The sequence below is a fragment of the Lagopus leucura genome, unplaced genomic scaffold (genome assembly GCF_019238085.1).
Source record: "Lagopus leucura isolate 7727_CA_CO unplaced genomic scaffold, USGS_WTPT01 Super-Scaffold_1, whole genome shotgun sequence".
Lineage (NCBI taxonomy): Eukaryota > Metazoa > Chordata > Aves > Galliformes > Phasianidae > Lagopus > Lagopus leucura.
In genome coordinates this window covers 8010266-8036404 of record NW_024962250.1, presented here as the reverse complement: position 1 = coordinate 8036404, position 26139 = coordinate 8010266, and the positions used below count along the sequence as shown (strand labels likewise).

The following is a 26139-nucleotide window of genomic DNA, read 5'->3' as shown; positions in this document are numbered from 1 at the left end:
GTAGTACAGAAAGGATGTAGAGGTGTTGGAATGGGTCCAGAGGAGGGCCACAGAGATGATCAAAGGGCTGGAGCACCTCTCCTATGGAGAAAGACTAAAGACATCGGGCTTGTTTAGCTTGGAGAAGAGAAGGCTCTGGGGAGACTTCACTGAGACCTTCCTGTACTTGAAGAGAGAGCTTACAAGCAGGAGGGAGACTGATGTTTTACACGGTCTGATAGTGACAGGACAAGAGGGAATGACTTTAAACTGAGACGGAAGATTTAGATTAGATGCTAGGAGGAAAATTTTTACTCAGGTGGTGAGGCACTGGCATAGGCTGCCCAGAGAGTTTGTGGAAGCCCCATCCGTGGTGGTGTCCAAGATGAGGTTGGATGGAGCCTGATCTGTTGCCTGATAGAGTGGATGGCAATTCTGCTATAGGAGAGGTTTGGAAGTAGATGATCTTTCTCTTTCAACCCAAGCCTATGGGTTCTTCTTTAAATAATTTGAGGTCTTTGATTCTACAGTGAGTGTGCTCACATAAACCATCAGTACAGCCTTCATTACAAGAACTGGGCTGCCAAAGGCCTTTCTCAGATACCTGCACGTCAAAGCCAGCATCAGTACACTGCTGCAGGTAGGGCTGCAGTTCTCCCTTGCTTCTCTGTTCTGTTTCCCCAGTCCCAGAAGGCCCCCTCCAGGCTGCCCCGCCATTTCTAAGCCTAGAAGGATCCATGTTCATGTGACTGACCAAAAGAGACATGTGGCTTGGGAAGAAAGGAACAGAAGTGTGTCAACACCAGAGATGACGGATTTTAGTCTTGTTCTGTTTCCAGATCCTGTTGCAGGACAGAGTCCATCTCCTCAAACACAACTCAGACCTTATCCACATCCCAGCTTCTATTTCCCATTTACTGTGAAATGCAGGTGGCAAGCAAACCAGCATTGATGATCCAACCTTCACCTCTAGGAACATCCTCTGTACACACATGTTCTTTGCCCTCAGCACACTTTTCCACAGAGTCCAATCTGTACAGCCCAGCTGCTGTACCACAACCTTCCCCTCCTACCAGTAGCTCAGCCTCTCCATGGAGTGTGCCATGCTGCCTTCATATAAAGATGTTCTGTTAGAATCATCACAAAAAACTATGCAGATATGCTTTAAATCAGGTTCAACTTTAACAAGTGAGGAATGGCCTTAAAATAAATCTACAAGAACCTACATTAGAGAAGTTCTCTCATACTCACTCTGCTAAATGCAAACCTAAATGAAAGATTTCAAAGCTCTAAATGCACCTCTTCTAATGCTGACTACTCTCCCCCATATGAAGGAGTGGCAGTGGACACTCACCCATGACCTCCTGGGCTTCCAGCAGGAAGAGGTCACTCCATGGTCCGCACCCAGCTGAGTTCAGCACACACACCCTGATGATTAGATCTTTGAGAGGGTTCCACGTTGTGAGATTTGCTTTTGTTTCCTGCACAATCATCTCCCCCTAAGAGCAAAGGGCAACAAGCTGTAAGATGCCCAAAAAGGGAGCTAAAATGTCTAAACCAAACCATTACTGTGTACTTCCTTGGTGCTACAAGGGCAAGGATCTGTGACTCCTGCTCCAGTCCCAGATTCACCACTAACTAGGGATGTCACCTTGGGTTTCTCTTCTCAGAAATCACTAACAGCTTCCCAGGGTGTAGGGAAGATAGAAAGTTTAATGATTTACTTCTTTGAGATCCTTCTATGAAAGTTCCCATATAATTTTTTTTTTCTCATTAGAAGACACAATTGCTTCATCTGTTTTAGACACAAAGATGCACCAACACACTGCAAGGTATCTGACAATTTTAATCCAAAGGAGGAATCTTGTCTGCTTTAACTTACTGGCCAAATCTCAAACTGCTTCTGAATTTCATGGCTAGTTTCCACTTAGGAAAATGAAACCAACATATCTGCAGCAATTTTGGGGACCTTCTTACACATAATTTGCAGCAAAGCCACATGAAGTTTCCACTGCTGACGCAATGTAAACTCAATGGGAATCCACAATATTATCATTCAGAAAGTCAGTGATGCTGGCCTAGTACAAAATGGGTCATGAAAGAAAGGAAATAAGTCTCTCTTGCTGCCTGTTATTACAAGCTTGTTCATCATTAATGGGTGCTGGTGAAATGTATATTAAGGAGTGAGAAACCATAAGAAATGCTGTGAACTTCAAAGGCAGATACCTGGGGAAGGTCAACACTGAGAATCAAATGAAAGGCCAACCCTGACAGGGTTCTTTCAACTCCCCACATACTGTAAATTAATCTGCAACCTTCTTTTTGTCATTTACTATGTAACTCGTCCACTTGTTAAGTACACTCCACTGCTAGGATTTGAAAACCAAGCTCTGCCACAGAAAAGAGATCCTGCACTCTGAGCTGCTTTTGGGACAGAACTGGAAAGGGGTAGGGATAAACCAAATCCCTCTCTGTTGTCCTTGTTGTACAAGGAACATCAGGGGAACTGGTCTATCTACACGTAAGCGTTTACGCAAAGGAATTTCACATTAACTGGGTCCAAATACTGAGGCAGTATCATCATTTGCTGCACATCAGAACAGATCCATTTACACAAGAGCAATGTCAGCAATCCAACCCCTCGTCTGGGTAAAAGATGAGGGACCCTCATGCCCAGAAATGTAATCTGACCGTTCTCCAACTCTGTTCACAATGACTCAGCTCCCCCTGGATCTGTTACCTGAGTCATGTTATCCTGAATCCACTCCAACCTGTATCCCAGGACATTCTCTTTCAGCACATCTGGAGCCACGCCTTCCCACTCCAAAACCAAACCAGGATCCCTCTGGATCACATGGATATTTTGTGGGGTGCTGCTTGGAGCTGAATGAAGAAGACAGAATACAATCACTGTGCAGGAAAATCAGGCCCTACCCACACTGAAAGTCACTGAAAAGACAGACTGACCCCCATTCCTGATATCAGCCAGAAGAGAGCGTGAGGGGAGAAACCAATCCTGCAAGCCACCAACCACTATGTTGGTTTCAAGTTGACAAGATAAGATCAGTGAACATCCCTTGCTTTTCTCTGAAACCTAAGGACCTCAGGGCGCATGCAGGAGCACTGCGGCAGGATCAGTTTGTTTCTCATGCATCATAGCTGTTAACCACACTGGATTATGTATTAAGATTTTGTTAGGAAATCCTCAGAGCAGACAAGCAATCTGACAGCATAGACTCTCTTGTGCTTAGGAACAAGAAAGAAGTCCAAAGAAGTTTATCCCCATCTCTTTTTCAGCTTCAGAACCACCTTGCAAACTCACTGCTATTTGCTTACCAAGCTCCAGTGTCTGGAAGTAAACCCTCTCTGTGAAAGGGGAGCTGCCCATCTCATTGCTGCACTGCACACGAACGCTGTAGTTGGTTGAGTGCTTCAGGCCCTGCACGCCGTAGGCAAAGGGGGGCACTGGGGCAACTTCAGTGGAGACCTCCTGGCCATCTGGGGACTCAGCAACCTGTGTCAAACATGAAACAGCAGTGTTTTACTATGTGAAAAACAGGTCCATAGGGGTATAGATAAGGTATCAGCTGTGTGGAAAGGGAGTTGTCAAATAAGAACCACGAGCAATGCTTTATTTGCTCAAATGACATCACACCCTTATATTTGGCAACACAGTGACTTTCCACCAGTTGAAAATTTGGTTCCAAATACTTAAAAACACATCCTTACCTATGTTAAAAATTCTACACTTGATTATCATTTCCTCTAAAGAAAATGGAGTGTGCCTCCATTGGAGTGCTTCTTGCTTTTGAGGCTTGTCTAAGTTTGGGCAGTGAGCACGGTTAGATCAACTTCCCTTTCGCTGTAGCCTCACACCACCCCTAACTCAGCTTCTTTTTCAGAAGTGCACGGTCTTTCTGTCTGGCGGTGGATTAGAGGCTTGGCAGACACCAATGGCTTGATTCAGCTGAACTGTTTCAAACCAAATTGAAAATAAACTTTTTATCACTCCTGCAACTCTCCTCTTCCCGCCTTCTCCCTTGAGATCTCAACTCCTACGCAACAGGGATTTTAATTCCACTCTGACAGCACTGCGTGCTTTTAATGCACAGGCAGCTTCAGTGCTCCCACTTGCTTTGTACTGACAATAGCAGAGATCTCTGCCTAGCGCCCATGCTCAGCCCATCTCTTTTCTCAAGCGCATACAAAGTAGCAGAGCTAGGAGTAAAGGCAAGCTGTATGACAAAAGCGAGACACTTGTGGGACTCTGCATTCTCTAGGACTATAGCAGTCTTCCTCCCTGCTCATTCCCACATGAACTTTTGGCCCACCGATTTATGTGTCTGGGAAAAAGAAGGTTCTCAAATTTCCTTAATAAAAAAGCATATTGTTGTCATTATCAGTGTCCTCCAAAGCAGGGAAAAAACAATCAGACCTTTGTGCAAAACCCCTCATGCTGATGGTGCATCTCTGTCCATTACTCTGAAGAACAGGGGTCTCACACCTGTCCCCTTTATTCCCTGCTAACATTGCATGAACACGGTGATTTCCTGCCCCATCCCTGGCAGAAGCGATCTGCCCACCCTAGCAGGGGGCTTGTGGGACACCCGCTGCTAGGCCACAGTGCCAGAGCACCGAGCCGAGTGCCCCTCCTCCTCCCTCATGGCTCCAGCAGAGGACAATCGCTCCCTCACTGTGAGCCAGGAGCGTGCGCATTCTCACATGGGAATGTGGGTCACTGGCTCTCACAAAACCAGAGCCCTGGGAGCAGGAGGGAAGACAAACTGTGGCATTCCTGCTGTCAAAGCCCATGAGAGGAAAGGCAGCTTTCTGCTGGCCAAGATGACTGCCAGGCAGGTTAACCTGCTCCCAGATCCAGATGCAGCAACTTCGTCCTCAGAACAGGAATAGTTTGCAAGGCACAGAGGAGGGTGACAGACTGCTGAGCAGGCAGAACCCGAGTTGCAGTGTTTGGCCTCTTTTCCTCATGTCCTTGTTCCCTCACTCCCTGCCAAAAGTGCAAGAGGAACAAACCTCAGAGTGATTAGAATTGCTGAAGCCAATGAACATGCAACCCGGAGAGAATGGGCTGCTCTGGAGCTCAACTGGAGCTCACTCGGCTTTGTGCAGGAGGAAGAAAGCCATTTTCAGCTCTGAACGAGAACAGAAGCAGCAACAAAAAACACAGACCAGGGCCAGCTATATTCAGGCATTCCCTCTGCCAGGCAGCCAAATCAGGATGATGGTTTCTTTTACTTGCGAACGGGAATAAACACCAGAGCATGCAACCACTGGTTTCCTTCCCAGCTCCCAAATAAAAGAGCTCTGCAAGGAAATTAGCGAGGCTGCTTCCAGCATACCTTGTGCTTGTAATCCTTCCTCTGCATAGTTGGCTACATCCCACAGACATTCCTCTGCAGCTCCTATTAGTGCTGTAATCAGATGGGGAATGCAAAGGGGCTCCCCATCCACACCCACAGATGAGCCCACGGGGAGGTGTGCTGCTTGCTCCAGGAATTGCTGTTTCTCCTGGATGCTTGGCTGCTGTTTGATCTAATCTTACAGTAAGTGCATACGCTGGAAACTAACTCTGCCTGAAGTTGGACTCCTACCATTGTTTCCAGGAATTTAAAGACAGGATCCCATTTTTTAGAGATTTTGAGTGCTGAGCGTAAGCTGGAGCTCAAGGATACCATCACCCCTGATGCTTTGGGTAGAACTGGTCTTTGACAGCAGAAAGCCAAATAAGATTTAGAGGCAGGGCTTAAAATTACTCTAAACCACTCTATGATTCTATGAAAACATGCAAGCATGCTTGACTTTGTCTAAAAAAGCCCAACTTATCACCTTCCACCATCATCCCCACTTCTCCTGTACCACCCTACGCCCTGCAAACTCCTCAGGCAGGTGGCTCACTCTTCATGTAGAAAACCCAGAGCGTACTGTTGTCATAGAGGGGACAACCAGAGCTGTCAGTGGGACAACTCGTACCTGAAGAGTGCAAGAATGGAGGGGAGCACGGCCATCAAACCCCGGCACCCAGACCACACTGGCATTGCTGCTGGTGACCTGGCTCACCGTCACGTTGAGGGGCGGCAGAGGCATGGCTGGAAAGGAAAAAAGAGACTTTTCAGCATTGACAGATTTGAGCAGGTATTCACATGGAAATGCACAGAGCCTTGAGGCTAGAAATTATGCAATGAAATTGCAGACAGAAATGGTACAATATCGTATCTTTAGAGTGTTCCTGACTGTGGTGAATGAAACGATTACCTTAACATTGAACAAGCTATCCATATCCATTCTTTACTTGCTGGATGCACAGCGGCAGCTACTCTTAGTGCAGCAGGCGATGCCCTCACCTGCATTATTCAGCCCCCTTCCTTGCCCCCTCCACTGCAAAATGTGATCCAGCCCAGTCTGTGGGCCTGCACTGTGAACAAATCAGGGCTTTAAAATTCCTCTCCCAGTTCAGTCTGGCCCCAAAGCAGCTCTGCCAGCACCAGGTGGAGGGGTGCGCTGTACAACCGTACTCCAGTTCCCCACAGTTGGGCTGCAGCAGCACCTGGAACAGAGCCTGGGTGGAACCCTGCTCCTTCAGCTCTGGGGTTAATAAACTCTAAGGCACTCTCTGTTTTACAGAGGCAATTTGAGGCAGAGTGCTATTACGTGGTTAATGCCACACTACAAATTAATGGCAGAGTCAGAAACAGAAATCAGGATTCCCAGACAGGCATTTAATCAGGCATTCGTGCTTCCTACATCACAGAGCAGCACTGCAGCATCGCTTCTGCACTCGCTCTGACCAAATACCTCCGTCACCACAAGGGCCTCCAGGCTCTCCTCCTGACACATTCCTCCCAATTCTTTTTCACTCCTGAGTCTCTGCTTTAATTTAGACATCTCACTCCTGAAAAACAATCAGTTTCACAGACACCAATCTCTCCCTGACCTTATGTTCCTCTCAGAATCATACACTGCCACACTGAAAATTTTTTTTCTATTGCATCTCAACAGATAATACCCTCAGAAGTTCTCTTTCAAAAATCTAAGGTCCTCAGGACAAGGTTCAGCCTACAGATCATATTTTCCACCTCTCCTGGGCAACCTTCAGTGAAAAGAGGCAGTGGAGAATCACAAAGCAAAAGTATTCCATCTGCAATCCTCGCTCCTCATCTCACTGCTCTGCTACCAGCAACACCATGGGGCCACCACACACGGCAGCAGATATGGGGGAGAGGATGAGGCAGGGAACAGATGATGCCACAGATTAACCCTATAAAGCCTTCACTGTCCTGTAACTTGTGACCAGGAGGGGGGGCTACCACATGGATGGAACAGTGCACAAGTGTCGCATGCACACATGTGTCATAGGGCAGAGCGCAGGGCTGGGATGGGCAATGCATTCTCTGGGAGTTAACTTACGACTTCCCAGTGTCTTTTTTTCTTCCCCTTTTGATTTTGGTACTCAGGATCATAAGGAGAAAAAAGGCTGTCTTTTTGCTTGCTTGGGTATCACCGAAACGCTGCCCTCAAGTCTTTTGCAAACACAGAGGCTCAAGGGAGAACTTATCACTCTCTACAACTGCCTGAAAGGAGATAGTAGCAAAGTGGCGGTCGGCCTCTCCCCCTAAGTAACAGCAATAGGACGAGGCAACAGCCTTAAGTTGTGCTAGGGGAGGTTCAGGTTGGATATTAGGAAACATTTCTTCTCAGAAGAGGCGATAAGGCACCAGAATGGGCTTCCTAGGGTGGTGATGAAGCCATCATCCCTGGAGGTGTTCAAGAAATGTGTGGATGTGGCACTTAGGGACATGGTTAGTGGGCATGTTGGGCTGATAGTTGGACTGAATGATGCTAGAGGTCTTTTCCAACATTAATGACTCTATGATAACTTTTGGGTTTGTAGTGTTATTTTCAATCCTGGACTGTGGGCCTGAAGGAGACATGATCTATAGTAGCAATATCAATAATGAGCTATAAACACACCTACACTGTGAAGCTGAAGAGGGTCAGCTTGCTTGTTCCTTCCCCTAACTCTACAGCATGCATGAGGGGCAGATGCATTTCCCCATCACACGCTGAACAAAAAGGAGTGGCCGTGGTCATACTGTGAGACACATGATATGACCCTAGAAGACTTAGCTGCACACATGAGAGCAAAGGCAGCTGAAAACAGCAGCTTAAGTGTTAAGATTATGTGAGTTAACTTCCCCTGTGTTTGCAGAGTGCCTGAAACAATGGGGCTTTGTGCACTGCTGGGGACTGTGAGCTACAATAACAGTAATTTTCTGCTCGGAGTAGACGAGCACATTGTGGGCACTACCGAGAATAGATAATGAACAACAACAGTAGCAAAGAGAAAGAAATGTTACCAGTTTGTCAATGCCCTAGCAAAAATATTTGCCACTGGAAACACAGAAGAAACAAATGGTTTAATAAATTGTAGAAAGACTTCAGAGTCCTCATTAGCAGACGGATCTGTGCAAAAGAGGAAGGCCTTGACCATACGTGTACAGACAACTACTTCCAGGAGCAGTATCTTTCAAGTCCACTTGTTTATAGGATCAAGGACTAAATGAACATTATCTGGGCCAGTTCCTTGCCCTGCTGATGCCCCTGTTAGGAAGCTCTGCTTGAATTTTGACAGGGTTTGTTCCAGATTTTCTAACTGTTGCTCTTTAGAAGCACCTCACCCCTTCCCTAGGTTTATAACTTCTCTTTTAGATAGATCTTTGAGGCATTACATTTAGAACTGTACAACTACAGCTCTGGATTTGACATTTAAAACCTCTTTCTGCCTCTTCAGAAGACGTCACATTCTGGCATATCATCTGCCATACCACTGAAACTCACTTTCCTCAGCTCTGAAGCGCACACAGGTATGTGAAGGTTTAAGTCCTTCACAAATAAGCGGTGTTGGTTCATCATGTTATGGTTAACCCTGAAGCATTTAGAGCACTTTTTTGCTTTATCCCATCATCTTATCTATAGTTAAACATGTGTTAACATTAAAAAAAAAAAAAAAGAGAAAGAGAAATGCTTGTTTATGCCAAACGTTATCTCCAATTATGGCATTTAGGTGACTTTTAAAGCTTAATAGCTCTGTGAACTAAACTCTATCCCAGGATAAAAATATCCATGGAAGATATATTTCACAATAACCAATTCCCCTGCGTAGACAAGCCTCTAAGGCAACAACTCCAAAGGTTTTTAAATTAAGTTGTAAATCTTCCTAGAGCAGCACGCTGCATTCTTGGCATAGCAGTAACCACAATGTTTGTCCTGAAGAAAAATACACTGTAGGAATGGCAGATCTACAGCTGGATTTTGAGCTATATTTTAGTGTATACTCCCTGCTACAATTGCGAATCTGATACAGACATAAGTGGTTGCTGTTACACAGGCTGAGCAATAAGCTGTTTCTTGGAACAAACGATTTTTGTGACATGTCTCCTGGAACTGATAATCAAGTGATTGAACATGCATTAAAGCATGACAAAAAATTCAAATGCAGAAGCATCCCAACATGAAGAGGAAGGGAAGAGCTGACTGCTCTGCTTTTTCCTGTTTCAGTCACCTGGATGCAAGGAGATTTGCCATCAGCTTGGGGGCTCTGAATGGCATCTGCCCATGGAAGGGCTAGGAATTGTTTTGAATTAGTTTCTGAAGGGTGAAGAACATAAAAGTAAGATCCATAAAACCAATGTGGATGAGTAGGTTTTATTGGCCACTGGTGATTGCCTTCCATGTCTCTTTTTAGCATCTAATGCGATGCCAACTGAAACAAGCAGAAGTAATGGCCTCTTTAGCACTAAGAATACCTATCTATCTCCAGGCAGTAAAGGTTTCCCCAGAGATGGTTTAGATGATACCCAGCTACATCTCTCACAAACAATCTGACAGCTCTGACCTCCTTCTTTTCAAGCAGAAAGTGCTATCTGACATCCCATTTCCATTCCTGAACCAGATGTGCTTTATTTCCAACAGCCTGGGACAGGGCCCTGCGCAGCAAGTAGGATCTGCCAGCAGAGCACAAAGCATGCTTTTGGCTGCTCAGAGCTGCAGCCAGCAGCTTGCCGGCAGCTCCGAGGCAGCCCTTCACATTAAGGAGCCTTTCCTCCACTCCCCACAGTGCAAACCCGCCTCCCACCCCCATCCTCTCACCTTTAATCTGAACCGTGGCTGTCCGAGAAGAAGACAATCCCTTTACGTTGTGAGCTTCGCAGGAGAACACTGTGCTTTGATTAATACCTGGAAATCAGCCAAGAAAAGGAAAGAAAACAAACAGCTATATAATCCAGCTCCAACCTTCAGCAGAATTTCAATGGTGCGATATCTAGCTTATGCTGTACAAGCAGTTGGAGAGCTGAGCTGGGTGCCAATCAAAAGCACATGAATTTCAATGTAATTAATGTGATAACTACATTTTTAATGGAGAGAACCTGGCAGCATAGAAGAGCCTTCCTCGAAGCTTCAGAAAGCAGTGCAAAAGAAGGACGAACCTGGCAGAACAGCAGATCACAGCATTTGATCAGAAGATGTCCCTTTTTCACACACTGCTCTCTTGGAGCAAGGACCACGCTGAACCACGTGTCTCATCAGCACTCCAGCTCTCAGCCTGACACCTGAGCTCCTCTACAACAGCCACCACCAGGCAGGCTTCCAGCCAGACATGTGGGCTTCCAGCTAATGCCCACCTGCCCCTCGCCTTGCATCCAACTTTGGAAGACATGTAAAGGAAATAAAAGCAAAACACTGCTGCATCAGCATGGAGGCACTTTGCAGGGGTGATTCAATAAATGGGATGGCTATGCACACTCTCTTCTGTGAGCACCTATCCATCCCACAGGGCCTGAACATGTCATCATACTGATAATCGAGCATGACTAGGACACATTTGCAAAGCTGCCTAGAGAATCATAACCAACCAGCATTTTTTTTTTTCCCCACTCTGTTTGGCCCTCAGCTGCCTTACAGGGCTCTATCTGAGAAAGGTTAAGTGCTGGGACACTATGGGCATGCAGTTCAGGAGGGGAAAGGTCTCTCAGAACCACGTGGTGCAGCTTGCACAGTATCTGTTTTTGCCCTGTGATACATCTTCTAAGAGCCTGAGACTGACAGCATTGCAAAGAAGATGTAGTAGAGGACAGGAGGGACTGCCACAAAATAAAAGACCAGTACATTTCAGATCCATTCAATCACCCCAGTCAGGCAGAGGAAAGGGTTGCCAGCACGCAGCAGAACAGAGAAGCACCTGACATGCAAGGCACTTCCCAAAGACAGGATCAAATACAGGAAAACGCGAAGGGCATCACAAACCAATACCTCTTTGCTCTCCAACACCACTACCAGCACCCCTTCCCAAACACAACAGGCCTTTTAACAAATTGCTTGACAAATCTTTTAAAGGTTTGCTTTCTGGACACTACTTAATCATTATTTTCTCCATCATTTGACATTTTCATTAGTTTACAATGCGTGACCAACCATCTTTTGACATGCCTCAGCAAAGAGAAGAGCCCCCAAGGAAAATCCTAATTAGTCCTATGCAGTTAAAATTCTAAGTAATTCAGAAGCTAGTTTCCAGGTGAGAAAACTATCAATTTTGCCTTTTTCCTTTTGATTAAATAAAAGAGATAAAATGCCAGCACCTGGCCTTTCAGCTCCACCACTGCCCTACAATGTCAAAAGCTTAGTGAGGCACCAAAAGATGAGGTCAGTAGAAGAAAGGACACTTTTTTTAACCATTTTCTCCCTTTCAATGATCAGTCTTTTCAGTTTTCAACCAGCAGATTATATCATAAGGGAGCAGTTTTCATTTCCAACTTGGAATAGCATCCAGCGACTACGTAGAAGAGGGAACTGATGATAAAACCATCGCAAATCACAAACCAAGTTCTGATTTACATACAAATTAGGTTTAAAGGGAATGCTTAATTGGATTGGATAGCTTGAAGGATGGCCAGAGATTTAGACAAACAAACTCCCTCTGGGTGTTAACTGTATTAACACTGAGGAAGAGGCCCCAGAGATGAATCTGAGTCATAAAACCTAGTTAGTTCAAGCTCGGCTCGGGGTTGCCAACAATAATAGCAGCATAGAGACGCATCACAAAGCTGTTGGACAAGTAACTAGAATTAAGTTACCTGTAGGAGGATAATGACAAGAATAGCTACTGGTAGTTATACACCGCCCTATCCTGAAAGCAGGCTGAGGAGAGCCCAAAATACTACTGGCTCCTGGTGGGAAGGCAGTTACCACCACACACTACCACCAGCTCTGGAGCAAACTGTTGTCTCTGAGGTTGTCAACCAGCCCATTTCAGCATCAATACAAACAGCCTAAAAGTGCCAAAATACATGAAGAGGTCAGGTTTTAATGACAACAATATCCAGCATAGCTGTGAGACTGGAGTGAGGGGGAGAGGGGAAAGCAGTGCATGACATGGCTATATGTGGAAAGAGGAGGTGGTGTCTGTTACATGTGAATGCTTTCAGGTTTCTAAGCCAAACATCACCAACAGAGTCATTTAATAAAGCCATAAACACACTCCATGTAGGTGGAACAACAGAAGAGGCACCCAATGCATCACGTCTCCAGTAGCATCTTCATCACAGTGCCAGCTCCACCTGAGCTCTGAGGAGCCCGTGCCCCAGCAGAAAACACAGCCATCATCCTCCAAGATGATCTGGCTTCATATGTTGTGTTCATAATCTCTCAGCCCTCACATGCAGTCAAAGAACATTCCCAAACTGTGTGGCGACTCAGCGTCACTTAGGCATATATGGAAGAGAGCTCTCCTCTCCCTTTCCACACTTTTGATGCTCAGTGACCCTGTGCACTGGCAGCAGCCTTACCTGACACGTTTAAGATGGAGGGGGAGATGTCTGGAAGCCCCACTCTAGAGTCTCCCATCCACCAGACAATTGTCACTGGTTCAGGGGGACCAACAGCAGCACAGGCCATATGAAATGGGGCATTAGGGGACACGGACACATCCTCAGGTTCCACAGTAAAGTAGGGCACACCTAGAAAAGCAACAGACAAGTGATAGGAACTTGAGAGGCTTTTTCCAACTCTGTTTTTTACCTCTAATACCAGTGCTCAACACTGGACACCCATCTACCCTGCCCCTGTGCCTAATCTGACCCTGCCCAAGCCCTTAACAAGATATGCTAGATCACCTCAGGATGTGAATGGCCATTCATTCCTACTATAAGCCAGTGAGAAAAGAATGCTTCCTCCCCAAAATGCCTTTGAAAATCTCTCTTTCACCAAGCCTCCTTCAAAACTTCCCTATAAAGTAGCTTTTAACAGTATTATTTGCTAATTTTTTCAGTTGGAGATAATGGAGCTTTAAGAAGCAACAGTCCATATCCATAGCCATGCCTGACACCATTTTTAAGACGTTTAACCCAGCTGCAGATACTTCTTGCCACACATTAAAAACGGAACTTTCCAAACACATTAAACTAGTAATGTGTGAATGAGGAGAGAACTCCTCTGATGAGATGCAGGGATCACTCACAACATTCTGCACAGCCAAATTGAATGGAGGGGCTGCCCAGCATGCTCAACACTGAGAGAATCAGACTGCTCTGAAATTAGGGATGATTTGTTACAGAGCTAACATAAATGTAATTAGCTCAGTAAGTATCTGTTTGCCACAGTGGCAAAAGTCCAGCTTGGTGCAACAGGCCTCGGATCAGAACCTTAGGGAGCTGCAGTAAGGCTACCTCAGGACTTCTCTCAACTGGTAACAGCCCAGTGCAATGCAGTGCATCCAGAGATACGCTTCCTCTTACAGGCAGTGCCAAGCCTCTGGTGGTTTCAGTGTTTCAAACCAGTCATGCAGTTTCAGCAGCTACCAATACTAAGTAACAAGTGACACCCACTTCTGGTGACCAGTGGAGGACTTGAAGGCCCAGAGAAGTGCTGAGCGCCTTTTAAACTCAAGCACAGCAGCTAATGACAGCGTCTACACTGAAAGGAGAAATGAGGCACCCCCAGACAGAGAAAGTGTTTGGGAAACTGCTAACAGAAAGAGCAATGAACAATACTGGTCCCTCACACGCTTAGGTCACCTGCCTGCCCTCAGCCAGAGGTGACAGGTCCGCATGGCTCCAGCTGACACAGCAGATGCTGAGCATGTGCAAAAGCAGGCAATTAGTAGGTACTGAGATAGATTTAGGAGCCTAATGCTTGTCATTCCCTCTGCTCTACAACTAAAAGTGCCATCCTCCATCTTTTACTGACAGCCTGGTCACCATTTGTGTCCTTCATGTGGCAGTTTCTCCGTGCCTTCCTCTCTTCCTTGCCACTTGTCCCTTCCAAGTGATGTAAACGAATCATCTTAAACAGGTCTAAAAATAGGTCACCTCAGGAATGACACTGCCAATCTGCACAAAAACCAGGGCTCAGAACACGGATAGCCATTGCCACGATTCATCGCTCATTTGTGCTTACATGCTTTACTTGTTTACTGCAGTCATGCATAAAGAATAGAAGAGAACGAACTTTTCAGATACCACCTGTGAAACCTCCACCTGCTTTGTCCTCCTTTTCTAGAGAGGCCAGAGGGGAAAATACCGGTGTCCCTTTCTACCCATGAGCTGGATCACTGCCTGCTGTTCCTTTGCCATGGCACCCAAGGTAACCTTCTGGGAGGATCCTGTCCCGCTCAGCAGGTTTTCTCACTTTGGTAGCAACTAACCAGATCAGCCACGACCACAATTAAAAACTCTCATAGTTTAGGGAGTGCAGCTGACTCATCTGGCTCAGGAACTTGCACTGCCCCTGTAAATACATTACCTGGACACCTCGCTGTCTGCGGCATTTTGAGCCTCCCAGTTCCCAGCAGGAGGTGAGTGCCAGCACCCACATCTCACAGATGCACCATGGAGGCAGCTAGCAGCCAACAGCCAGGAAAGCATTGGCAAAAATCAGAAAATGAGCCTGTGCATTCTTTATTCCAGCATCCACCCTACAGGGACAATCTTCTACAGCTCAGATTTTAGACAGTATTAAGGTGAACCTATCTGTGTGTGTCAGGCTGGGGTGCTGACTCCACAGGCATATTGGGGGTCAGCAGCCTCAGGGACAGCCCCGTGGTCAGGGGTGTAACTTCAGAGGGAAAGTTCTATAAGAAGGATAATCCTTATTTTCAGATGGTCACTCTACAGCATGCCTCTGGATTACCTCTTCAAGCATCAAACACTATCACCTTCTTAGTAAAGCCAGAATCTAGTTGCTACACCAGAAACATTCTCAGTCATTTTGTTTTTGTAAATTCTGAGGAGTGTTTCATACAGTCAAACATTTGCATTGTATTACAGACACAGTTCAAACACCAACTTCTGTCTGATAAAGACTAAGTGAATCTCCACCCACAGATATTACATATCTCACTGTAAGTTAGATCCCCAAGTCTACTATTGCACTGTACAGCATAGTGAAGGGTGTCAACGCCTACAGAGGGCTGTGTATGTGACCAGAAAAGATTCCCTCTCAGTCAAAGAGTAGAACAGTCACTATTAAAACAGCAAATCACTTCTAGATAAAGCTGGCATGCCCAAGGAAGAAATACACTCAGAGATAACAGTGAAGGCGGGACTGACAGGCATTTGCATTCCCAAGCATTTTCTTATGCTAACAGCAGCTAGTTTCAGTTTATTATTTTTAAATCCACCCTTTATCACTTCTTGTTAATTTTTTATCTTTTTCCACTACCTTCCAGTTCACATGACTACACACTCAGTTCAAGTTTAACTAGTTTCTGTCATACTTGCTTTTCTCATAAAAGTGACTAGATGCATTTTTAGCTCGTTCTGCTGTAAGCTTTGGCCTTCATTCACAGCACTCCCCCTTCTCTAGCTGCAGCTGGTTTTTGTGACTTTGTTCTTTTCTGCCTGTATTATCCAGAAGGGCTCCTTTGTTTTTCAGATTGCTCAGCATACTGAGCTACCCAATCACTCCTAATGCACCCACCATGCAAATGCAGCCACCTCTGGAATGGGCCATGGCAATTGGAAGAGAAATAGAAACCTCATACAGAAGCAAATTTTAAGCTACAAGTAATGTTTCTCAGGTGGAGCTGTGCCTGAAGTTTTAGGTGAACAAACCCCTGGAACTCATGAAGACAACTGCAGGACAACATTCTTCTTCCCATGAGAACCACTACGAACGTTTCCACACCTCTGAATGAGCAAGACCTTTGCTGTAAAATGCCATCCAAACGACACCATCTTCGGTGGCACCCAACCTATGCCCCCTCTTTAAAAGCACTGATCAAACTCTGGCCCAAAATGTTACTAATTACACCCAAGAATCCAGTTCTCTATGCAAATACATTGTTCCCGTCAACTGCCTCATCAAATATTGCACCATCCTATTACTACCAGCTTCCAAGGACTTAACAAGGCTTAAGGGAAATGAAATGCAGGCAATAAGAAGCCACCAAACCACTCTGCTTCAGGTAACTTTTAGACAACTACCCACAAGTTGTATTTTGTCAAATAAGGCTAGGCAAACGGTGCCACATCAAGGTGTGTCTATGAAGCGCTGATGTACAGCGCTTCACCCGAAGCTCTCAGAACTGGGTTAAAGTTGTACTGTGCCCTCAAAGATCTGTTTGACCAATACACAGAACCATCTGAAGCCCTGCTTTGAGAAGAAGGCTGGAGCAGATGATCCCCATGGATCCCTTTCAGCCTATTCTATAAACTATTTGAAGACCAAAGCAACGGTGGACTGAGGGACTGGAGGGAAATGTGCCAAAATAAAACCAGAAGGCTAATAAACTGACAGCTCCTTTCCTCAAAGTTACTACCCTTTCATTTCTTAGTCCTGCTCTGGAGCGACCTCACTGCAGTTATCAGCAGTGGTTCAGAGCAAAGAAGCTTGTCACTCGAGCAAACCATTCTCATCACTTCCACCTGAAGTATATTGATGGGTCAATCTGAAAGGAAACCAGCACTACTACTCCTCCTTACCTTCCACTATGAGCCACACTTGCTGTGATTCTTCCTTCTTCCCCCCGTTCTCAACCTGGCACCAGTACTTCCCAGAATCTGTCCTCTCGACGGATTTCAGGCTGAAAAAAGTCAAAAGCCATATCGATATTTTATGTGGATAAAGCACGTTTTGCCCCAAAGGACCCTCTAGAATTTGGCAAACCAGATGCACAGACAGCAGCCACAGAAATGCAGCCAGCTCTGGGGAGGAGGGCAATAGCCAGCACAAAGCACATGGAAACCAGTGGAGAAAGGAGGCTCCTCCCTAGAGTGGACGGAAGGATCCTCAGCAGAGCAGACAACCTCTCTCTGAAATACCCTTGCAGAAAACCTGTAATTTGTGTCCTTAGAGAACTGCAAGAGGTCGGTCCTCTCCTTGATCCTGAGTCGTGACTATCTACTCCTTGAGAGCAACAGCTCAGCCCACAGTGCTTGAACTAGCGGAAAACTCCAAATCACACGCCTCCAATGAGCCCAACTGTTCTTCCTCAGTTAGGTGCCTGGACAGCTTCCTGTGGGAATAAATAGGTCACTTCACTGTGCTCGGTGTTATTCTAAAGCATTTCACACTGCAAGACAACTTGCAGCTCTCAGCTTGTGCTTTTGAAGAGGTTACACTGCTTACTCCACACCCTGACCTCACCCTACAAACCCTTCTACACTGTTACTTGCTTAGCATCAACTCTCCTTCTGAAAGGATGCACCTAAACAGGGGAAAGCAGTTGCGGCAACTGAGCTGTTCATAGGAGAAATTTTGCTCCTCCATCCACCACTGGATATCTGCAGCATCTCAGCTGCTTCTGATATGAAGACAGTGTAGTGAGTAAGGCAGAATTTGGTCCCAAAGCTGCTACAGCTACCAAAGGTACCAGTGTGACTCTGAGTGCCTGTCATTATAGCAACGTCTACTGCCCCGTCAGGATGAGCAGCCATGTGCCTACTGTCATGCAGGGATCTTCAGCACATCTGAGACCCACTTTCCTAACACTAGTCCTTCTTGGAGACAGGGAAAGATGTATCAGGACAGAAGACTGAAAAGGGAGAGTATTTGGTGAAATACACACAATGGTCCCATTACAGCCTGATTTTCAGAGCTGTACCTTCCCTTGGAAGCAGCAGTCCTGCCCATTCAGACACATGTTCTGAAACACAGCGATTGCAGAGTCACGCAGTGGAGAGAAATGACCAGTTCAGTAGCAGAAAAGAAAAAGGAGAGAAACATGGAGACATCTGGATTTAGCACCCTAACTTAGCCCTGGGGCTGCAGAAAATTCTCAGTGGAAATAAGCAAGATGTGAGAAGAGATCAGATTGACAGAGGCAAAGCAGAACGGGAAGAAGTAAATGGTATAGATTCAAGACAAACTGTTTCCATAACATAACGTTATGCAACAGTTCCACAAGGCATAGAGGTGTTTTTTTTTTTTTTCCTATGAGAACATTTATTACAGGCAAGTCACAAAATTTTTAGTGGCTGGAACTGGAGACTCCATGCAATGCCACACCAAGAGACCTAAGAGGAGAAGCCTCAGCTCAGAAGATTTATTCTTAGTCAGTTAACAGTTTTGAGCCCTCAGAGTGATGGCATGCTTGCTTGTACAAACTCTCCTTATGTAAAGAAAAAGAGCCAGAGGCTTGGATCCTGTTTAACTCATTTCAAGAACTCACCAACACTCACCTCCTGCTGCATTAAGCTCGCAGAAAGCTGCGCTGCAGAAGGGAGTTCTTGAGCCTCTGAGCAGGGCAAGCCTGGTATCGTGTGGAGTAAACATATTAGAAAAATCTCTGCAAAATAACTCAGGGAAGGTTCAGATGCCAAATACACTTCCTCAAAGAGAGAAAGCAGATGGAGTCCTGGGAATCTCCCTTTCAATGAACAAGGCTCACCCCTCAGGCAGACTGACAGCTCGAGAGAGAGAAAGAAAACAGAGTACAAGAGAGAGAACCTGTAAGTCAGGCATTAGTCTTCCAGCTGCGCAGCAGAGCAAGATGAACGAACAAGGCAAGAACAGCCTTTCACCTTGAAGTCATGTTTCAAGCAGTACAAGTGTTAGCAAAGCACCTGTTAGCACAGCAGTCAGGAAACCAGTAGGGTTCCAGTGTATCGCTTCAGCCTTCAGTGACTTCAGTTCTGCTCTCAGTTATGCCTTAGCCATATGCTGAACTGCAGGCCAAAGGACCCTGCCCACCGAGGTCACTGCAGTCACAAAGCTATAGCTGACAGCAGAACACTGCAATAGCTTCCATGATAGTCTTCGTTCTCCACATCTGGTGTACCTGAGGAAGCCGATCCAGTGATCTTCATCTACTGGAATGTACACCTGGTCTACGCTTTGCACCACTGCTCCGTCTTTGATCCACAACATCTCGGGATCTTCCATTCCCTCCAGGCTGCAATTTAGTTTGACGGGTTGACCCTGGGACACCTTTAATTTGATTGGAGATCCTGTAAACTTCATACCTAAAAGAAAAATACTACTCCTCCCCACCCCCAGAAAAAAGGGGGGTTGGAGTACAGCAAATTACTCCAGGTTGGCGCTCTGGAATTACATACCCTACCAGAATGCTCTGCAAATAGAGCAGCAGTCTTGCCTCTGCTTGGCAACAGCCAAAGGCACCAAGATTGCTATAGTGGAGAGAGGTGGTGCTCAGTCTGCACATGGGGCTGCTCCCAGCTCTGCTTGCTCAGCACTAGGTAATGCTACCAGGCAGAACCAGCCCAAAAGGCCAGAGTTTGGCCATGCCTGCAGTCCAGCTACATTAAGCACATTCTCACTGCAGTACCACACCTCCCTCTTTCTCCCCTGCTTTCATTTCAGCTACAGAGCTCCTGTGCTGCTAAGAAAGCATCTTGCTTGCTCCATTGTACACATCTGAAAAGAGCTGGGACGCAAGAAAGACTCAATTATGCCATGTTATTCAGTGTACACAGCTCCTCCGTGTTACAGGAAGCCTCCCTGCCATTTACAAGACCTGTGAAAGCAAAGCCTGTTTTGCAGCACACCTCATTGCTGAGCAGGGATTTGCTACCCAATGCAAACGTGTGCCCCAGCAGCCTCCCCAGTCTCTGGCCCCAGCCAAAGGACTGTGGTGTGCTCGGGTCATAGAGCTGCTACCCTAAAGCAGCAGGACCAGCGCCAGTGAAGCTGCTCACTGCCATGCTGCCCCAGAAGCAATCGGCATCTGGCCCAGAGCAATGTGTGTGGGTGGGTGGGTGGGTGGGGAGTGCTTCCCTCGAGCAGAGTGCATCTATGGAATGTGTTACCATGAGAGAGCACGGAAGCCAGCTGGAGGAGCACGTTTAAGAAAGATGGCAAATAAAAAAGGAACCAGAGGATCAAAGGAGACCGTGGGAAAGGTGGAATGTGGAAAATAAATGTGAAGCTGGTTTTGTTAGGGAGAGTGGCCATTTCCTATGCAGTGGCACAGGACCGACAGATCAGAACAGGTCTAGCCCAGCTCAATATTATGTCCTGAGAGCGGCTTCCGCATCCTTCAGGAAAAGACAACAAAAACAAACACCAACAACACCACCCCACCTCTCCCCCTCTCTGGTGCAGCACCACGCATTACAGGCACTGGCTGCCAGCTGCTTGCAGGATGCCTCACTGCCCTACAGAGCACTGTTGAGCCAGCAGCCCTGCTGCTCTACAACTCCATCACACCCAAAGGTGACCAAACACAGAGGTGCATTGCATGCCACCCCCCCCAAGCCCCACAACTCCTGCAGCAGCAGGGAAAGTGTGCAGCCCAGCACCCCAAGCAGCCCTGAATGCTGGCAGCAGGATGTTCCCCCATGGAGTCCCACCAGCTGCTAACAGCTGCTGCCAGCACACTGTGTTTTTGCATACCTGCTGCTGTTAATTCAGAAAATTGACAAAAAGCACAGCAAAACTAGTAAGCTAGCTTTAGGTTAGGCTCTGCAACTGGTTTGCAGGGCTAAGGATTTAATCACCTTGGGTGAGGATGATCTAATCTCACATTACTTAACTCATCTGTAACACAAATTGCATATCTCTGTGCGTGCCAGAAAACAGCCTCCCCTGCCACTGCTCAGCGCTGGAGCAAAACAGGAAAGCTGAAAGCTGCACAAAGGCTCTCTGTGCTACAGCAAACCAGCATGGGCAGGCAGCTGAGCACATGGACACTGACCGGCACTCTCTCACCTTAGGTGCCTCAAAGGAGAAGCAAGCTACCCGGACTCCCCAGGCTGGCTCTGCTGAAGAGTGAGCCATAAATTAAACAATGAAGTGTCATTAGAGACCCTTTATGGTTTCAGTTCCCACACTAAGTAACGCTGGAGGAATTTAACATACAGTGTGAGCATTCAGCCCAAGTTGTAATTCTCCACATCGTCTAAGTATAACGAACCCCCTGTCAGTACCGACTGAAATGAGGAAATACAGGTCAGAGTCTTCTGGTAAATTCACAGGTTTCTGACAAAATGCAGCCTAATCTGCAGCACCCTTCCTGCAGTTATCGAGAGGGAGCACAGAGGCGATCAAAGTTAATTTGAACACCTCCCTTTCCTCCTTCTATTCTCCACTCACACCTTCCCATCTGACAGCACTTGGGCAGCACAGGGAACAACCTCACCCCGCGGGGCTCCTCCGAGCCGATCTGCACCAGCGGCTCCCGCTGCAGCGTGCAGGGCTGCTTGAAATGAAATAATGTCACATTCCTCGCCAACAGACGGAACTGACAGCAAAAGAACACACCGGCTGTCAAACACAAAGGCAGCGGATCTGCCTGTGGTAGTTTTTAAAAAAACAAACTCTTGAGACAGCTGAATCTTTTGATGGCTGGGAACAGAAGCACGGTCTGCTGAAGTTATTTCTGGAGCGAGGGGGAGACGGCCGCTGTCCGCGCGCGCTGCGGGCAGCTTCCCGTGCCCCGCCGTGCCCGCCGCTCCGGCTGGCCGCTGCCCGTCCCGTCCCGCCGCGGCGCCGCCGCTCCCGCGTCCCGCCGCCTCCTGCCCGCCGGGCACCGAGCGGTCCCGGAGGTGAAACTTCGGGAAACCAGTTCAGAAAGAACACCAGCAAAAGCCGCCCGGGAACGCCTCGCGCCCGGCATTCCTCCGAGGAGACCCGAGCGAGGCAAGCTCCGGGGCGATGCCTCCGCCGGCCCCCGAGGCTTTCCGAGCCCGCCGCCAACCGCGGCTCCCGCTCCCCGCAGCCCGGCCTCGCGGGCACGCTAAGACCCGGCCACCTGTGGCGGCGTCGGCCCCGTGTCCCCGCCGGGCTGTCAGCGCCTCACCTGCCGCCACGGCGCCGTCCCGGAGCGCCGCAGCCCACAGTCCCAGCAAGAAGAGCCGCGGCAGCGCCATGCTCCGCCTCAGCTCCATCGCTCCCGCACGACCATCCTCCCCCGGCTCCTCGGCTCCGCCGGGCCGCCCTTCGACGCTGCGGGAACGCTCCAAGTTCCGCGGCGGCTTCGGCCGGGTCAGCGGCGCTCCCGGTGCTGCGCGGCGCAGTTCCGCCGCTGGGCGCTCAGTGCCGGGCTCTCTCCCCCTGTCGGCGCGCGGCCGCGCGGCTCCTCCCCCGGGGCCGGGCCCGGCCCTCCGCCACCGCCTTCTCCGCCAGGAAATGGCGCTTTCGGGCGGTCATCGCGAGCCGTGGTCCCCCTCTGACATCACGGCATAAATAAATATACATGAGCGGCCCCTGGAGCGGAAAATCACCGCCCCGCCGCCGCCACCGGCCTCTCCTAGCCCGGCCCGAGGCGGGCAGAGCCGTGGGGCCTGGGGGGGCCGGGGGGGTCGTTCCCGCAGCACCACCGAAGGGCTGCCGCGCACGGGGCATCGGGGAGAGGACACCACTTCCCTCGGGGCCTCCGTGTGGGAGCGGAGGGCAGCGTGGCTCGGGAGCCGCCCTCGCCGGGCAGAGGGGATGGTGGGGGTTCAGCCCCCCTCAGCCAAGGCTCTGGTGCGGACCGCAGACCTCAGCACCCCTGCTCTGTCCGTCCTTCCTGCAGGGATGTGCACCCTCAGCCTCCTTTCTGCTGCTTCGAGGGCAAGAGGAGGGCTGAGGAGATCTCGGCTCTCACAAAGTGACCCGCAAAGTGTGGGGAAAGTCACTGACGAAACAAAATCTGGCACTGTCTTTTCACAGGGATTATGGTGAGAATCTCAGTTGAAAGGATGCCATAAGAAGCACAGTCATTACGGTGCAGCATTCAGCTCTGCAGTAGCAACTACAGCACTTAACTGGTGGCCCTGCAACTCTCTGTGCCCCTGCAATCCGCACTGGGGCACTGGGCACAATGAGGAGCCTTGCTGGGGCTGGTGGGGAAGGGACAGAGGGACAGAGTCGTAAGATGGCAGTGGGAAGGCCTTCCTGTGCCACGTGGGCCAGGCCCTGGGCTGGTAGGAGGCAGTCACGCTTTGCTGGAAGCAGAGGAACAATTGGAATTGTCAGTAGCGGGGGATCTGGCTTCAGAATGTCTGAGAAGGGCTTTATTTCAACAGGAAGAACTGCATGGAAATTGGACCAAGATCCGGCACGCGTTGCCAGTTGGAGTGCAAACTGCTGTGGGAAAACTTACAGAGGAGTGCAGCACTGCTGTGCAGAATCTGAGAAACTGGTGATTCCAAAATGCTTTTAGGAATTGAAGACAAATACTCTCTCCTGGCCATTGGTGTTGCTGCATTAATCTGTGTGGCTTTGTACTGCAGGTCATGACACCGGTGATGGTGGTGCTGCATTAAGGCAAAGGAGACAGCACTGAGGCACACAGGTGGCTTCAGTGCCCTCCTCTTCTCCTTACTTCTGCTGCTGCAGCAGTGGGTGACAACAGTGTGATTCCTGAGGGCATCAGGAGCAGCCATGCTCTGTGAGCAGGAGCCCTGAGATGGCTGATCAGGTGCTCCCTGCACAGGCCCTTTGCTGAAGCCAGCTGGTTCAAGGACAGCCCGGAGCTGCTCCCAGCTTTCCAGTCACTTCTACCAGCAGCCGTGGTGTGTAACAGCAGGGAGCTCTACATAGGGCTGTTTACATCTTAGAGAATAGTTCTCAAATAAGTGCCCCAAAGCTGGGCTAGACTGTGAGCAGTAAGGAAATAAAAACCCTCTGGGCTTCTCAACCTCTCACAAGGACACAGTCCAAGAGCTCTGGATATTGCAGCAGCTTTTGAGCACATTGCAAAGGTTAAACTTGGCATAAACTGTCTCCTTTCTCTGCCCAGTCCATCATAATAATGGGATTGCTAGAGCTTGTTCATGTCGGATAATAACACTGTTTGATGTGGCCACTTCTGAGGACCCAAATATAACACTCAGTCCTGAAATACACATCAGACTAAGCAGGCCATGGCAAGGCATGGGAATGGTATTTAAAGTTGCAGGTAGATGTAGCAGCTGCACAACCTGCCTCTGTGCCTGAGCCTGCTGTAACTGATTTCTGCTGCTCATTCATCTGAGCTGCATCTGAACTCTGTTCCCTTCTAATTTATGCTATTCTACCATCTCTGCCTTTCTTTCTCATCTTCCTCCCTAACACCTCCTTCAGTCAGAAGCAGTGTTGAAATATTCCAGCCTCTCTATTTCTTGAGGCTTCAGCCTCCTCCAGCTCTCAGATCTTCCATATGTGCTGGTTTAAACTTTCTGTGTGTGTGAAGACAAGAGGAGGGAAACCTATGCAAGGCTTGCCTTTACTCCAGTAAACCAGAGACAAATCTGAGTCTGGAGGTCGGGTCTGATCCTATCCTTATCCCAGGCTCTCAGCTCCGCCAGGAGTGCCATGATATCAGTAGGGAACAGGACTGGGTCATTGTGGGGTGGGTCTAAGTTTTGATTTTGTTTTGACTTTTATCGACTTCGGGATTTTGGCCCTAGTCCAACAATAATCATTATCCTAAGCCTAAACCTGGTTTCTTCCTCGTGTCTAGAATGGTTATTCTTTTTTAGAGGTGACAAACTAACACATCCTGTGTGTTACATATCTTTCACAGTAAATGCCAAGCTGTCAGAATGAAAATGTCACGTAAATCATACATACAGTGTTTACTTTAAAAAAGATTGGCTCATACAAATTTAAACAACCCTCCTGATGGTGCCATCCTCCGCAGTGTGTTAGCCAGGTACTGCCCATGTGAAAGCAATGTCTCTGCTTCCAGAGTTGAAATAAACAGTGCATCAAAACAGTCATCAAACCAAAACAAAATGTATTTAACATAGTGCAACAGTCAATGCCATAAGAAATCACCATATGCAGTTACATATAATCTACACATACTAATCAGACTTTACAAATCTCATATTACACAGATACACACAGAACTGACTCGGGAGGAAGCATTTGTTGCTAGTCCCTTTGAGGGATCAGCTTCTGACCTACCTACCATAGGGAGGCACAACACCTTGGTTTTGGTAGTTACTGTACTGAGATTGTGTTGGGTTCTCCTGCAAGTTGGTGCCCACCTCAGCTACCCACGTGATGAAATGTTGCAGAGCTTGCTCAGCACCTGTTGAGGCCCTGGGGATCCTGAGCATGGCCAGAAGCCCCCGGGCTGGTCCCTGGCTCTTGGAAGCACCAGCCACCCCTCCTGTTGGTGACAATGCCAGGCTGATCTCACACCTTACTGAAGGCTCTGCACCCACTCGCAGGGAGCCTTGCAGGAAAAGCCTTCAGACCATCAGTGAGTGGGCTGTAGTGGATTAACACCTTTTCCTCCCTGACGTCTCTCCTCCTTGCCAGTCCCTGCAGCTCCAAGCAAGTGGTAGGAATGAAATAACCACAAACCAGATCTACAGTCTTAAAAATAGTGGCACTAGCAGGGCACTGATCTACATTACGGCTCTTGATGATTGCTAACACTGGTGGAGCTGAAGGAGGTTAACTACATCTGGAAATGCAGCAGTATCTACTGCAGACCAGGCAGGGCATGGTTAGCAAAAGGCATGCTTTTTGCTTTGTTTGTGTATCACTACTCTGCGGTGAATGTCCTCAGCACTTCTCAGGGACATTTCCTGTGTCAGTGGACACTGAAATCTGTGCTACAAATACCTTGTTTTGGGGCAACAAAAGACAATTATGGGCTGAAACATACCCTCACTGACAAAACCCCAGAAAGGTGCAATGAGAAATTGGAAAGCAGAGAAACAAAAACAAAGAAGGAAGATGAGAATAGGGAGAGAAGAGGAAGTATAA

General features: G+C 47.9%; 1 protein-coding gene across 3 annotated transcripts in view; it reads right to left on the bottom strand.

Moving 5' to 3' along the window:
• Window positions 1-22403, bottom strand: part of TYRO3 (TYRO3 protein tyrosine kinase) — a 39835-nt gene extending 17432 nt beyond the window's left edge. The window contains exons 1-9 of one of the 3 annotated variants that reach the window (XM_042869032.1): window positions 22250-22403; window positions 19271-19454; window positions 16974-17074; window positions 12840-13010; window positions 10147-10233; window positions 5971-6086; window positions 3316-3493; window positions 2720-2862; window positions 1334-1478 (exon numbers count right to left, since the gene is read on the bottom strand). In XM_042869032.1, coding sequence (XP_042724966.1) covers window positions 1334-1478; window positions 2720-2862; window positions 3316-3493; window positions 5971-6086; window positions 10147-10233; window positions 12840-13010; window positions 16974-17074; window positions 19271-19454; window positions 22250-22337 — 1213 coding nt within the window. In that variant the 5' untranslated portion in view covers window positions 22338-22403. Of the gene's footprint in view, window positions 1-1333; window positions 1479-2719; window positions 2863-3315; window positions 3494-5970; window positions 6087-10146; window positions 10234-12839; window positions 13011-16973; window positions 17075-19270; window positions 19455-21159; window positions 21175-22249 lie in introns of those variants that run through there. The other 2 variants (XM_042869019.1, XM_042869022.1) reach the window with 2 other exon arrangements.
• Window positions 22404-26139: the final 3736 nt, after the last annotated feature.